Source organism: Thunnus albacares, chromosome 11 (genome assembly GCF_914725855.1).
Source record: "Thunnus albacares chromosome 11, fThuAlb1.1, whole genome shotgun sequence".
NCBI classification, from domain to species: domain Eukaryota; kingdom Metazoa; phylum Chordata; class Actinopteri; order Scombriformes; family Scombridae; genus Thunnus; species Thunnus albacares.
This window is the reverse complement of record NC_058116.1, coordinates 18,043,266-18,058,102: the sequence shown is the minus strand read 5'-3', so window position 1 is coordinate 18,058,102 and position 14,837 is coordinate 18,043,266. Positions and strand designations below refer to the sequence as shown.

Genomic DNA, 14,837 nt, shown 5'->3' with positions numbered 1-14,837 from the left:
GAGGTTGGACGTTATGTGTTTCTATCCACTACAGGTAGACAGAAAACTTAATATGAGGAATAGAACTAACAAAGGCAGCTTTTGAAGATAAATAACTTATGGTATAAACTTAGTTATATGTCTACAATGGGTATGGCTAGAAAACAATGTTAAATCACAGTCCTAAACATTGTTTAAAGACAAAATAGAGATAAAAATGTGAGTTTCTTTTAGTATGTCCGTGCATTTACATATTGCCTAACAGATACTGGTATCCCTGCTTGACAGCACTGCTGTAAAAATACACCCATACAGTGCTTGCATACTTAGGAAAAATACATACATAATACATAAAAAACTGAAATGTTCTAACCATATTTCATATCTAAAACTGGTGTAAAAGAAAACCTTACTGGTTGTAATGTATGCTCAAGTTATTATGCCTTGGACTTAAAAACCCAGCCACTGATGATTTTACCGTCTCTCCCTTGAGGCAACTGTGAGCAGTTGGTCACAGCAAAAAATAGCCTAAAACAGGAACAACTTCAAAGCAAGGTAAAGATCATTCAAAATTAACACATTCCACTTCATCTGCCAAGCTCCCAGAAACGTTTGTTCTTTCAACAGAATCATTGAAGTTGCGCAAGACCAGGCCAGTCTGAGATTTGCATTCTGCAAAAGAGCTAAATGCAATGAAAGAGCTGAAAGGGCTTAAGCATCACCCATTTGAGAAAGTGAACTATACTAGTTATAAACAACAGCTGTTTGCAGAATCACCAAGGTAGGTCACACTTTACGCTGTTATTACAACAAAACTCAAACACACGTCTCAAAATATTACACTTAAGTCTCTGGGAATACTGTACAGAATGAAAGCCTTAATAACATGGGAAACCAAAGCAACTCCACTGAGATAATGAGAGAGAGACATTTAGAAAACAAAGATTAAGACTGTGTGTGTGTGTATGTGTGTTGTGTGTGATCAGCACATGCCTGGTGGATGTTCTGTAAACTAATAAGCCTTCTTGTGATTAATCTGCCGACTAATCGCTCACAGTATGTACTTACAAGTTAACACCACCAATTGAAATCACCATTACCTTGCTCAAGCTTTCTCATGGCCTTGCAGAGACTGTCAGAGGAAGGCTGGAGGAGGTTTGATTATAACAAGCTCAAATTTAATGTCTCTACCACTAGCGGACTCATGGGGGTTATCTCGCATTTATGATTCTGTTTGTTATTCCTCTGCCTCTCTCCGATATCTCTCTCTATCTCAGTAACCTTGACACACTTGCACAGAGGGAGAGAAAAGAGAGGGCTAGAGAACAAATATTAAGTAGAAACAGAGAGGTGGAAAGAATGAAAAAGGAATTGAAAGGGAACAATAGTCACGGATAAACAAGAATAGATAGTTAAGAGTGAGTCAGAGGAAGACAGGCGGTGATTGAAGATTTGGAGGTAGGGACGTATAGCTATAAAAGTGAGAACACCTAAGAGGAGACAGTTGCTCTTGTGTATTAATACAATACTGTGTTAAAGCACTCACTCACTTTTTTCTATAGAAAAGGTAATCAATCCTCTTGGCTGAAACAACATCATCCTACTGGCTGGTACCTGACAGTAACAATGATGATACTATGAAATCTTTCATAAAGGGACATCCACTTTCAATCTACTCTTCTTCCATGTAGTATAAATGGTACAATACTTTTATTGAATAGAAAGGAGTCTACTAATACATAAAAAATAAATTAGAGAAGAATTGGATGTCAAGCATTGATGAACTGTTTTTGCATACATGTATTTTTATCTGTTAGTCCTAATGCTTTGTGTATACCATGATGGTTGGTCTGTGCAATGACTACTGTGTTGTTTCAATAAGGCTTCTTCTATCCAGTCAGGTCACACTGGGTTGAATGACAGGTCTGAAAGTATTACTGTTGGTTCTTGAGAATCAGACATGGGATAGTCAGACGTGAGGTGTTTGTGGTTGTGAGCCAGCCACTGCAAAAAAGCATGATAAGAGATTGAGAAGGTGATAGAGGAAAGTTAATTCACATGTTGTCCACAAAGTATCTTTAAGGCCCTTGATAAACATTTGCTGATGTAATCTCATGAAGATTGCCACTTACAAATCTTAGACAACACAACCACACCTTGAAGAAGCAGCACAGCCCCAGATTATCTCGTATGCACGATACCGTATATGATTTTGTGGATCTGTCAGTCACACGTATGCACCTTATCCCAGTAGATCACTTACAGCAGAGTGACTAAAAAAACACAAAGAGACCCCCTCCGTCTCCTGTTCAAACCCCAGTGTCTGAGCTCTTAATCCGGTTACTCGCTTCACCACTGTGTCCTGCCTCTTTACCCAAGACATGAGGCTCTAAGGCCCCCCACCAATTAACTCTTCAACACCAGTGATAAAACCACTGCAGTGTTTGACTGACTGGAGTCTTCTGTGATCAAATCTTACACGGCTATCTTACTGACTGACTGAGGATGAAATTCTTTCCTGGGGGAAATTCTTGAGAAAACAAAATTGCAGAATGTAGTAAACTGGAGCAAATTTGAATGAACTGGCCCACACAATACAAACTGTTATAAAAGCAGGCAGAAGGTCGACATTTTGAGACTATGTTAAAAATCTGATTATCGCATCCATTATGCAACACATGTGGGAAGGACTGCCTGGGAACATGTCGGTGAGAACTGAAGCCTTTATAGTCACAAAGAATAGACACATTCATCAAAATGCACATTTTTTTTCCAGTAGCAAATGCTTGGCAACATCATCTTGGATCACTGGACACAACAGAGTGTCAGCATCCTACACTCCAATGCTCATGAGAACACATGTAAACATCCCAGTGTGAGCACAGGCCTAGGCTGTGTGTACACAGATATGTACTGATGTACACAGTGTGTATGTGCTTCGGAGCTTGTCTGTACGTGCCTGCGGACACAGGATAAGCTCTGGCCTGGCTGAAGAGCAGGTTCATGGGAACAGAGGTCTCACCTGGTGGGGTGCATGCCTCAACAGAGGATTGAACTAGCACAGATCGTCTCTTGGAGGGCATGGGCATCTTCCTCTCTTTGTACTTTGCCAAAGCTGCTTGGACGGCTTCTGTGTGCAGATCTGAGGGAACATAAAAACACAGTTTAGCTACAGCATTAAAAAGGGCACCAGACATTTAAAACTCAACATAGACACATGATTACCAGATCTGAAGCGTTCATCCCTGGTGTTGGCAGCCCGAGACTTGTTGTGTTTGGAACCTGGGAGTGCAACTTGGGAGGAGGCCTGGATCCGGTTGTCAATTTGCAAAGAAGGATCTACACCTGCAGAGACAGAGGACCAGAACAGCGAAAACACAGTCAGTATACTTTCTTTTAATGCTCAAAGTCAGAAATATTTGAAGCTTATTAAATCCTATCAATACATACAGTACACTCTTTGCAGAATGTGCCTTGGACAAAGAGCAACGCTACTGAATATTGCTCGACCAGATCAAGTATCCACAAGCTTAATGGTAATCCCTACTTAGGCTGCTTTCTTCTAATACAGTAGCTTTGAGTTGAGAAAGTATTCACTTTAATTAATCCAGCCTCTCTCACAGCTTTCCAGTTGCCTTCCAGCTTTCCAAGGGAAGCAAATGCAAATTACACAGCTGTAACAGAAAGGAGGTGATTAAGCACCATGAATGTCAAACAGACAACATCTTTTAACTAGAGCGTTTCTAAAATTATCAAACCCTCAAAGTCGTCATCCTCACACTGCTCCGCACTGCATGACGTAGGCAGTGATTCATCCTTTAGCTTATGCAGTTATCATTTCAGCTTCATTAAGAAACTCGTGGTTAGCATAAGAGGGGAAACCCAAGACTGCTGCCTGGAGGAAGGTCGCAGTTCGAGCTCCGTTAAGAGTCTTGCTACAACTGGCTTCGCTTCCTCTTCTTATGCTCTCATACTGATGTATTTGAAGGATGTATGAGCTTTTATCTCGTTGCACAAAGACTAAATCTGACCAAAAGGAACGAATGAATCAGAAGTTTGATCCAGATAAACCTCTTGACTCATTAATTATTGTCAGGAAATTCTCGTTACTATATAATGTTCTGCACGTTGAAGCTGTACTGCATAATGAAGGACAATATCACACACACAGTACAACAGGAAGCTATCAAAGCGCAGCATCAGTACTATAACTCAGCAATACATCTAACAGATATAGTTTCCTGACAATGGGACAAAGAGAAGAATAAACTTAAAAAGGATGCCTCTGTAGTTCTGTAGCTCAGTTTTGATAGACTATACAAACTAGTGCCACATTTCCACTACCTCCTGCTGGTTTCTGTCTGCAGCTGAAAAATTGTCTTTTATTTTTATTTAATCCAATGAAATCTGCTAACTAGGCTCATATGCTGAATATGCAGTAACAAAGACAACTGTAATTTCTCACCTGAGAACACAGCCAATTGTGTTTAATAGAACACACACAGTGGCACCAGTAGCACAACTTAAAAAGACGTTTACTCCTGAGTATGAGCGTCATTAAGATGTTTTCACTGATGTTTTGATATTGTTTTTTTTATTGTTAGATGAAGAGAAGTGATCTGGATGGCTACAAAGATAGTCATTTATACAAAGGGAGTATCAGTTTTTGGCGTTAGCAGTGATATTACAACATATTCAATGTGGTGATGGCTGAACGTGAGGGACTTATGATTAACACCACAACAGTCCAGCTCTTGAGAGACCCCTGCACATTTCATCCAGGGCTGCTCTGACTGGATACTGGATACTGAGCCATGAGGAAAGCAAAAGAACTGTCAAAGGACCTGCGAGAAAAGGGAGTGCATGTGGCTGTTTCAAGATGAACAATAATGGGCTGAATGGTCAAGTTGCCAGAAAAAAGCGGTTACTGTGCCAACGCCACAAAACAGCCTGCTAACAATATGCTAAACAGCAACTACACAAGCCTCAACAAAGTTATTTGGAGTGATGAGACCAAAATTGAACGTTACGGTCACAACTATAGACACTATGAATGGTACATATCTTACATTTTCTGCCAGGGGATGTAGACTTATGACCACAACTGTACCTCCTTATTGTTCATCTTGAAACAGCCACATCCAACTTTCAGCTGAAGTTGCATGTGGGTTTTTCTTTGCAACCTGAACAATTTTTCTGGCAATTGTGGCTGAAATCTTTGTTGGACTACCTGACTGTGGCTCGGTATCAACACAGCCCTTAATTTTCCACTTCTTTATCAGAGCTTGAACACTACTGATTGGCATTTTTAAATCTTTGGATTTCCTTTTACTGGTTTATAAAGTTTAACTCCCTTTTCTCGCAGGTCCTTTGACAGTTCTTTGGCTTTCCTCATGGCTCAGTATCCAGTAAAGTCAGAGCAGCCCTGGATGAAATGTTCAGGGGTCTCTCAAGAGCTGAGAAACTCATTGACTATTTATACACAGACACTAATTACAATCAAACAAGTCACAGGTGTGGAAACTTACCCTTCATAGCCATTTAAACCTGTGTGTGTCAACTTGTGTGTATATTATCAGGTCAAACATTCAAGGGTAAATAAACTTTTGATAAGGGCCATTTTGGTGATTTCAGTTATAATTATGATGTAAAAAGGGCAAATACAATTATGTGAAAATAAATGGCTTCACCTGACCACTATCATTAAATAAAACAAAAGTTTTCAACATGATCAGTCATTTTTTCCAAAATATGGCTGATATTTCACAAATTCTACCAGGGTATGTAAACTTATGAGCACAACTGTAGCTGATTAAGTGGCCTGCTATGAACAGAGACTTAATCAAACTAACAGTAACTTGACTGAATTAAAATTAAACAAATGGAACTGGAACTACTAGTCATATTGTGGCGTGATACAAGGTCTACAAATCCACAAATGGGTGCCAAAATTAACAGTGCAGCTAAAAGGCATCTGTGACTAGACTGTGGACAAGTTTGAGGCTGTTCTGATATTGCAATCTCTGCTGACCCGTGACCCAAGAACCACACAGAGTGTCTGCCCTTGCTAGAAAACCCATTAGAAAACAGCCTTTTTCTACAGCGCCACATTCAGCCAACTAGATCCAACACCAAGCTGGCTGGCCAGTCAGCCGGCGAGCCAGCCATCAGCCCGCCCAGCTTTTCAGTGGCAGCTTAGTGGGGATCAGTGAGCTCCACGCTGTCAGCAACTCTCAGACAGCAGCAGCACACACACTGCAGTGCTGAGCAACATTCACACGCGCTTCAACTAAATCTACAAAATAACTCCAGTTCCAAATATTACACAAGGTCCAACGCAGCCTGAGGACATTTCAGGACACATAAGGCATGGGACACACGCCACATCCTCTGAGCATGGATAGACACATCAATATGTGCGGGTCCCTTACATCATGCAGACAGCCCAGTCAGTCACACAACGGCCTTTCCCCAGCGCCCAGAGGAAACAGGTCTATAGAACAAGCCAGGAAACCAGACCCCGTTGCTGGGCAGAAGACACTTCCCAGACACACTGGACTGAGCCAATCAGAGGCGTGCTCTGCAACAGCAGATGTTTTTATTGGCTCACAGCGAACTCTGATGAATTTTTAGCACCTGTCTGATGCAAAAACTTAATGGTGTGGCGGCTGATGACACACGTGCCGTGACTCGATTCCTAGAGAGCAAATAAGCTTGGCTAATGCGTCAAGACTAATGTATCAAGACTACAGCTGTACACTAGAGTCACACACAAATTATTTTGCTTTGAATGAAATTTCACATGTACCTAATGTAAATGAATGAACAAATTCAGTTTGAAAGAGACGGCATTCATAAACAGCAAATGAAAAACTAAAGGTCTAAAAAAAGAGCATCACTTAAGATAAAATTGGCAAACACAACCACCTGTATTCTCACTGAGGAAGTACAAAAATCTGATGCTGATGAACATACATTTAAATGCCATCAGTCCTGTGTTAAGTATGCTGTCTCACAGTAAGTCCACACTCATTTACTCTCAAAGCTCACAGTAAGGCTCAAACGCCAACATATAAACATAGGAAATTAATCTGCTCTCTAACAATCTGGCTTTGTACACCTACTTTATTGCAGTTGGCACATGTGCTGTGACAGTGAAATACAAGGCAGTAAAACAGCTTATGAAATTTTGTATGGAGCTCAGAAGCCTACAGTCTATTGGTCTCCTATTTCAACCCTGCAGCTGTTAAACCATAACCCAGTGATTCATCCTGCTGGATGGATGTATTAAATCCCAATACATCCATTCATCCTGCTAGAAGCATGTGCTCTATCTGAAGGATCCCACCCTGCCCAAAGCCCATCCATTTCTGCTCTAGATCTATCACTTCCCCTCCTTCGGTGTTAGGATCCAGACGGAATGGATCTAACAATGAATCACAAAATAAACACATTACTCCATGATAACAAGGAGGGAGAGGGACAGCGAAAGAAAGGCAAGGATGGAGGAGATGATCCGCCCAAGCTAAATAACAGGCCTGCTAACTCCAGTGGAAATCCTTGAGTGAGCGGCCCACACCAGACTGGTTTCCACTGAGACTTGGCGTTCTGAGAACAGGCCAAACCAAAGACTGCTACGGACCCCGGAGAGAGGACAGAGAAGCATGAAGTATACAGACAGCGACTCCTCTCTGGGATTGACCACAAACCACTTCGACCCTAGTCTGCCCGATGCGGCTGGGACTGACTGCACGACTGGGGCTAAAAATACACTGAATAGATATAGAAATGCATGTAGCTTCCTACACAGTCACAGTCAAAGAAAGATAATACAAACTGCCACGGAAACATACAGCTGGAGAACTTCACACCTCCCTGTTTTCAAAGTTAATACCTCTCTTCTCAAAACACCCACTGCCTAACACAGGATGACAGGAACAAACATGCACACACTAGCAATTAAAAAAAAAAAAACATTCCTGAATATAATTAGTATTCTGTAAGACAAGGAAACTTACCTAAAAAATCATAACAACTTCATATCAAGAGCTTAGAATTTGCATTATGAGAGCAGCACACAAACAAACTTGACAAAATAATCCGATGGAGGATCTGTGGGTGACTTTGTGATCCAAACCTTGACCATTTAGTCCTCCATCATGTCTTCCTCCCTCTGGTTAGCATGATATATGGCTGATACAGGGCTATAGCATTAATAACACAGGTGACCACAGGTAAAGTCATGGCCCGAGGAATCAAGGACACGTCAGCATTGGACATATCTCTCAAGTAGTTTTGTCAAAATTTTCTGCAGCATCCTTCACGACAACTTTACGACCACATGAAATTCCATCTTTTTAACTCTATTTCAACTTCTGCAGATGACTTCCGAACTTGTTTCAGACATGCTTTTAAATCGTTTTGTTACGTTTTGGCATTTTTTATTTCAAATTTCTTTGTCGGATTTGTAAGCTATGATCAAACTTGTTTTAAGGACAAATGGAAAATATGTTATATGTAAATAGATCTGCGACTGTAATCATAATTAATGACATTTCTTTTTCTTTTTCTGTTTGCTTCTGCAAGGACACTATGCTAACTGCTATGCTAACACAGCTCCTGCCAAGTTAAATCCAGGTCTGGACAGTAAATTTTCTGCAGGCCTGTGTGCCTTACCTTGTATCTGTGGGATGTACGGTGCCAACAGCTTGCCTCTTTTCTTCTCATAGCCCTTCTGAGTGATGTCCCCTGTACAGAGACAGAGACAGAGAAATACAGAGGAATAGACAGACAGAGAGAGAGAAAAGGGGGGGGGGGGGGGCAGAGGGATGAGTCATTAGATTAGCTGTGCCCTGGTGTGTGTGTGTGTGTGTGTGTGTGTTTGCGTGCGCACAAGTGCCTCAGGATCACACTGCCAGGCTGGTTACACTGGCACCACGGGGCACCAGAGGAGGGTTGTGGTAGCAGATGACCAGCCCTCACCCACTGGATGTCTCTCTTACAACACACATATATATACATATATATATATAGGAAGTGACATTGCAATTGTTCACCAACACCAGCATAAAAAGCACACTTGATCGATATGATAGCGTGGAGAATTTCCATTGAATACTTGGATGACAACATCGGCTGAGCGAGGGGCATTTAAAAGATCATTTGTCTGGTGCGTCTGGAACATTTTTCCTCCCAGCGTTTTTACCAGAAATAAAAATACTGCTTATGTCAGCATAAACTGAATCCGCCTCAGTTGTCTCCCCACACATAATTAAAAAAGCGGTCTGTTAAATAAGGTCTTGCTGCATTTTAATTTAATAGCCTTGTTTGAAAGGAATATCACTGCACAGGCTTGGAATCTAACTTAAGGAAGAGAAAGAAGTAAGAGAGACAGAGGGACAAGGATGCAGACAGATGGACAAAGAGAGAGGGTGAAGGTACGGGGCTAAGTAGTATTATGGCTCTGAAGATGCAGCAAGACATATAGCTTAACTCCTGGGAAGGTATAGACGAGACTAAGGACGGATTACTGTATGTCAGTTGCTCAAATGGTGATGAAAACTGACAAAGGCACAACCATAATAAAACAAAAAAACATGACCCCAGCACTTCCTCTGTATTGGCTGCTAGTATTTCTGGTAATCAAAGCCAATAAGGTCATACTGTTAGGTCCATATCATAACAATTTGACAATAAAACAAGTCGATAAGTCTACAGCTATGCTAGCAGCTCTGTGAGGTTGTACTTGAGCTAAATGCTCTAGCATGAGGATGTTTAGCAGGTATAATGTTGATCATGTTCACCATGTTGGTTTAGCTTGTTAGCATGCAAACATTTGCTAATTAGCACTAAACATGAAGTATAGCTGAGGCTGATGGGAATTTTATTAATTTTGCAGGTATTTGGTCATAAATCGAAGTACTGGACTGGAATAGTTGAGATATTTAAATAAGAAACTAAAAAGTCTTCACTCTGAAAGTATTTCAATCTGAACCACAAATGTCAACCTCTAAGTAGAGCGAGAAAAAAAGTCAAGGGTTCACCAAAGTCAGCGGGATCCTGAATATGTGCACAAATTTTCATTGCAATCCATCCGATAGTTTCAAGATATTTCAGTCTGGACCACAGTGGTGGACTGACAGACAGAGGCATGACACTAACGTGGCTAAAAAAATCAGCAAAATGTGTTTTGAATCTAATTTATATGCAGGCTACGCATAGTTTCATCATCATCGTCGTCATGTGACACAAGTAGTCTTATCTACATCACAATTTGGCAGTGCATTTCTGATGTTCATCCCCTTTCTAATCTGATCCCGGTAGCTGCAGTTTATCATTTTGAAGAACCCAGAAATACTTAACACAAACCAGCAAAACACAATATCTTTGCAGTGTGACATAAAAGCGAATTAAAACTGATCTCTTCACTAAATGACATTGTCACAAAAAATGTCAAAAATGAAACTCATCCATATCCACATGGGACTTGTTCAAAAGACAGAGAAGTAGGTCACTGAATTTAGAGTGTTTTGGCTGCTTGTGGTTTGTGGAGATGTGTGTTTCTGCATATCAGACACTGTTGTGGGCCAGGATGAGGCTGATGGGGTTGAAGCTCGATCTTTTGCAGACAAAAGACACATTGATTCACTCGGAGAGGGCTGACTGACAACACCTCTAACGCAAACCATGACAATGTACACAATACAGTTTATGACCTCTCTAACAAGCTCTATCCCACTCTAACACTCCTAAAAAAAAAAGGCAAACAAAGCTGTGGAAGAAGTGAAGCCTTTTGGAAAATATGCAAGTCAAACAGCCGGTTGCAAGGAGCGTCAAAGTCAAACAGCCACTTGACTTGACAAATTCATTGTTTTGGCAGGAAGCAAGAAACGCTCTCAAACGTCGACGTGAGATCTGGTTGGTCAGACTTTCCGTTGGATGTCAACACTTGAGGTCAATAAATAGGGATCACACTGTGTCTTTTATGTTAATCTCCACAGGCTCTCAGCAGGGGTCATTAGGGTGTGGGTCAAGTAAAAAAGCAATAAGTTCAATAGAGCTGTCTGAATAGAACAAATTGATCAATTCCTCCCCCTTTGTGATCACATTTCTTTATCCTACCTTGGGGAACACTTTACTTGCTTCCCATTGAAGCGATTAACCTTTAACGATTCACAAAAGGTTTACTGGCCACACAAAATCTTTTTGATAATCTTAAAGTTAATTAAGTTAAATTGGTTAAATACTGATGATGTATTTTTCCTAAATTTTATACACAAAAAAAATTACATAATTATCTGCTCTTTCAGCGCTCTTGAACACAACAGTGTAGCAGTGTGAAGGCAGGTGTTGTTGGTCACACTGCTTGCCGCGCTGCCTGCTGGTCCTGAGTCACCAGTGACAGTTGAATGCCTGCACTGTTAAATGTCCAGGAGAGCTGGAGGCTAGCAACAATACAGCGCTGTCCACAGTCCAGGCCGGCTGACCTGACACTGACTCTTTCTGGTGATAAGTGTCTCTGTTTGTGTGTGTGTGTACACATCAGTATATGTCTGCGTGCATGCCAGCGTGTCTGAGTGTGCGCACCACAGCAGCCAACCAGCCTGACAACCACACAATAGAAGGCTATTCTCTGCGGCGGCTCCAAATTCTGGCTAGTGCTTCAGTGGCCAAGCAGCCCCAAGCACACACTGATCCATCAAGTTATGTCTCAGTGAAGCTAATCTTTTGATCTGAGAACAAACAGCTTAGTCATTAAATATGGAGGAATGGACTAAACCATTCAATGGTAAACAATGACCCTTACCAAGAGTCTCAAAGCAAAATAAAAAAAGTCTGAGGCACCAAAGCATCACAATATATACTTGCACATATGTGTGCATGCATGTGTGTGTCTGCATTTTTATGTAGGCCTATTTGTAGAAACACACTCCATTTCCCATTTCTGTTTGAGCTTTGAGTGCCTCCATAAGTGAAAAATGGGAGGTTTCAAAGGTCAATATGTGGCCTGCTGTCTGGGGAATAAGGGGCGGGGGTGAGGGAGGGGGGAGCGGGATGCAGGAAAAAACAGAAATGGAAGGATAGCTTGAGTGAGGCTTAACACCTATGCCAAATTACATCATCACAAGGGACAAGTATAGCTTACAGTGTGTCTACAGCAGAGAGGGAAAACCTTTATTTGACCTGCTTCACTCCCCTGTATCGACTACAGGCTTTGCAATGTAATTGAGCTATGATAAAAAAAAAGAAAGGTAAATCTCCGAACAAGCACATGGGAGGAGAAGTGGCGGGGGGGGGGGGGGGTGGAAACACAAGAAGGAGAGACAGAGAGAAAGAGGAGGAATTTCTCATGTCATGATGGTTTGAGACTCATCATCAGGGGCTCAGCTGGAAGAAGTTTTTCCTCTACTCAGCCCCCACATCCACCTTCACCGAGACCACACTCCTTTGTTCCCTTCATCCCTCCACTCTAACCTTTTCACCTTCATCTCAACCCTTTGAGGCACACCGTCTGCACATACTGAGCCTTTCAGTCATCTCCTGACCTCTAAAGACTCTCACTTTTTAATTCCCTGCAGCTTTTCTTGCTGAGGGGAGACAAATAAAAAAAAAACAGAGAGGGATATCATATCCACATTTTTTGGGGGGTATAAATGCTAGACTTGTGATACTAGTTTTCATTCCTCTGAAGTAACAAGATGTGATTTCCCAGAGACCAAAGGCATTTTTGTTCTGGCACATCATCCAAGGTTGTTACCGTAAACATTCCTCTCACCCGGCCCTGAATCCAATTTTCAAAATAGGGATGGTCAATCTTGTGACACTCTAAACAGTGACAGCAAGAGAGCCGCTGTCCTTTTCTTTGTCTTATTGACTATAATTGACTGATGGCTATTGAGTATAATTGACTGATTGCTACTGAGTAGAGCTGGATCCTCCAATGAAAATTACCTTGCATCTTCCTAGACGGAGCTCTTCAATCAGGAGGAAAATACTGAAACACGGCACATTCTTCCACAAGCCAGCGCAAACATGTTACGGATAGATAACGAAGCTTTGAATGAAGACGGTGAGACTGGCTTTACTCAGGGTGTGACGTTTACCTTAATAAGACTAGTAAAAATAAATTGGCAGCGAGAAAAGATCACACACATTTTCTCTCATCTTTTAGATGCAGAAAGATGAGACAGGGATGTCAAGTCTTGCTCTCAAGTATCTCCCTGGCCTGGGTATCACACACACACACGCACATACACAAACACACACACACACACACACACACAAGCAGCAGAAACAGTAGCGGCGAGGGCTTGACAATTACACAGCAATAGTCTCAATGTTTAAAGCCCTGCATCTGTGTTTTCCTCTCCTGCTGGCTGCCCATTAAAAACAGATCCCACGCCGAGTGTGTGTTTGTGCAAGCAGTGTGTTTGAATATGTGTGTGTGTGTGTGTGTGTGTGTTTGTGTGTGGAGCGGTGAAGGCAGATTGTCTATGCGCCTGCCTGGCTATGAGTCTATCACAATAACCAACACTAGTGCTGGGGGATCATTTAATATCATAACATATAGTCTCTAATATACAACTTTATTGTTTCATACTCTCATATTGAAATATCATGGTTCACGGTTGTCATGTCTTAATCAACTGACAAGTAAAATTGTACCTAAATCTGATCTGTGGGCTGAAACAATTTGAAGAATATGAAGAAAAAAATGCTTCAATATCTTCAGGTCTTTCAGTGTTGGTTGGAATTAATTGATTATGAAAACGATGGTTATTAGACATTAATAAGCACACTAATAATTAGATGATGCTGTGATGCCAGTTTTGTCCATATTGCCCTTGGATAACGGTGAAAAATCATTTACCCTGAAATAAAACTAGTCATGTCTGTGCCACACTGCTACTCTCCTCTCCTCCTAAGTGACAGACACCCAGAGATGTAGCCCCACCCACCCTTAATGTCAGTTCCTGTGCCAGGCTGACCCACAATGTGCCAACACTGCTGCCGAGCCAGCGACCAAGCAGTCTGCTCTTCAGCCACAGAAAACCACAGCTTAATATTTAAACAGGGCAGCATTTGCTCTTTTGGCTTGTGTGTTGATTTCAACAAAAGCAGATGTGTCCAGCTGTCATTTAGCAATAGCTGTCCCGCATACAAATGTTGGTTTTACACATTCGGATAAAGCTTTATTGTAGACTGGTGCAGAAATGTTTAATTTTTCCAGTGCATACTTGCAGTGGAACCAGGAGTGACCCATTATAAGTGTGCATGGTCGGCTCTCTGCGTTATTCCTCTCATTCTCAACGTCCAGCGCAGATGAGATGTGATATACATGTGCTATTCACAACTTTACCTGTATTGTGTCTAACAGATGCAGAAAACAAACCTGTTACTGTTGAGAAAAATGAGCAGGGATATAAATAAGTACAGAGGCAAAAAGAGAGAGAGAGATGGAGAAAGAGCAGCTCCACACCACAGACTCAACCACATGTCTAGCTTATTATGCTGTCTACATGACAAAAAAACACTGAGCAAGCAGCATAAAAAGTATATTAACAGTATAGTGTGCAATGACCACAACAGACCTCTTTTCAATTGTTTTAACAGACACAGACAGAATCACTCACATGCAGAAGCCAGAGGAGCAAGCAGAGCAGCGATGATGCGTCTCCATCACACACAGAGAGAGAGGGATGCTCGGACGGATGGAGGGAGGGACAGCAGAAGAAGAGGCCAGCGGCAGAATAAACAGGCAGTCGGGTCAGCAGAGGCTAACCAGCTAACAGGCTAACAGGCAAACTCTAGAAGTCCTCCTGCTGTCATAAGTCAGGCCCTTCAACATCCTTTGTTTC

At 41.7% G+C, this 14,837-nt stretch overlaps 1 protein-coding gene across 4 annotated transcripts in view; it reads right to left on the bottom strand.

The window, feature by feature from the left end:
* Positions 1-14,837, bottom strand: part of dip2a (disco-interacting protein 2 homolog A) — an 89,343-nt gene that overhangs the window by 28,890 nt on the left and 45,616 nt on the right. For all 4 annotated transcript variants that reach the window (XM_044365677.1, XM_044365674.1, XM_044365675.1 and 1 more), the window contains exons 2-4: positions 8,656-8,727; positions 3,205-3,324; positions 3,002-3,121 (exon numbers count right to left, since the gene is read on the bottom strand). In XM_044365677.1, coding sequence (XP_044221612.1) covers positions 3,002-3,121; positions 3,205-3,324; positions 8,656-8,727 — 312 coding nt within the window. The remainder of the gene's footprint in view (positions 1-3,001; positions 3,122-3,204; positions 3,325-8,655; positions 8,728-14,837) is intronic.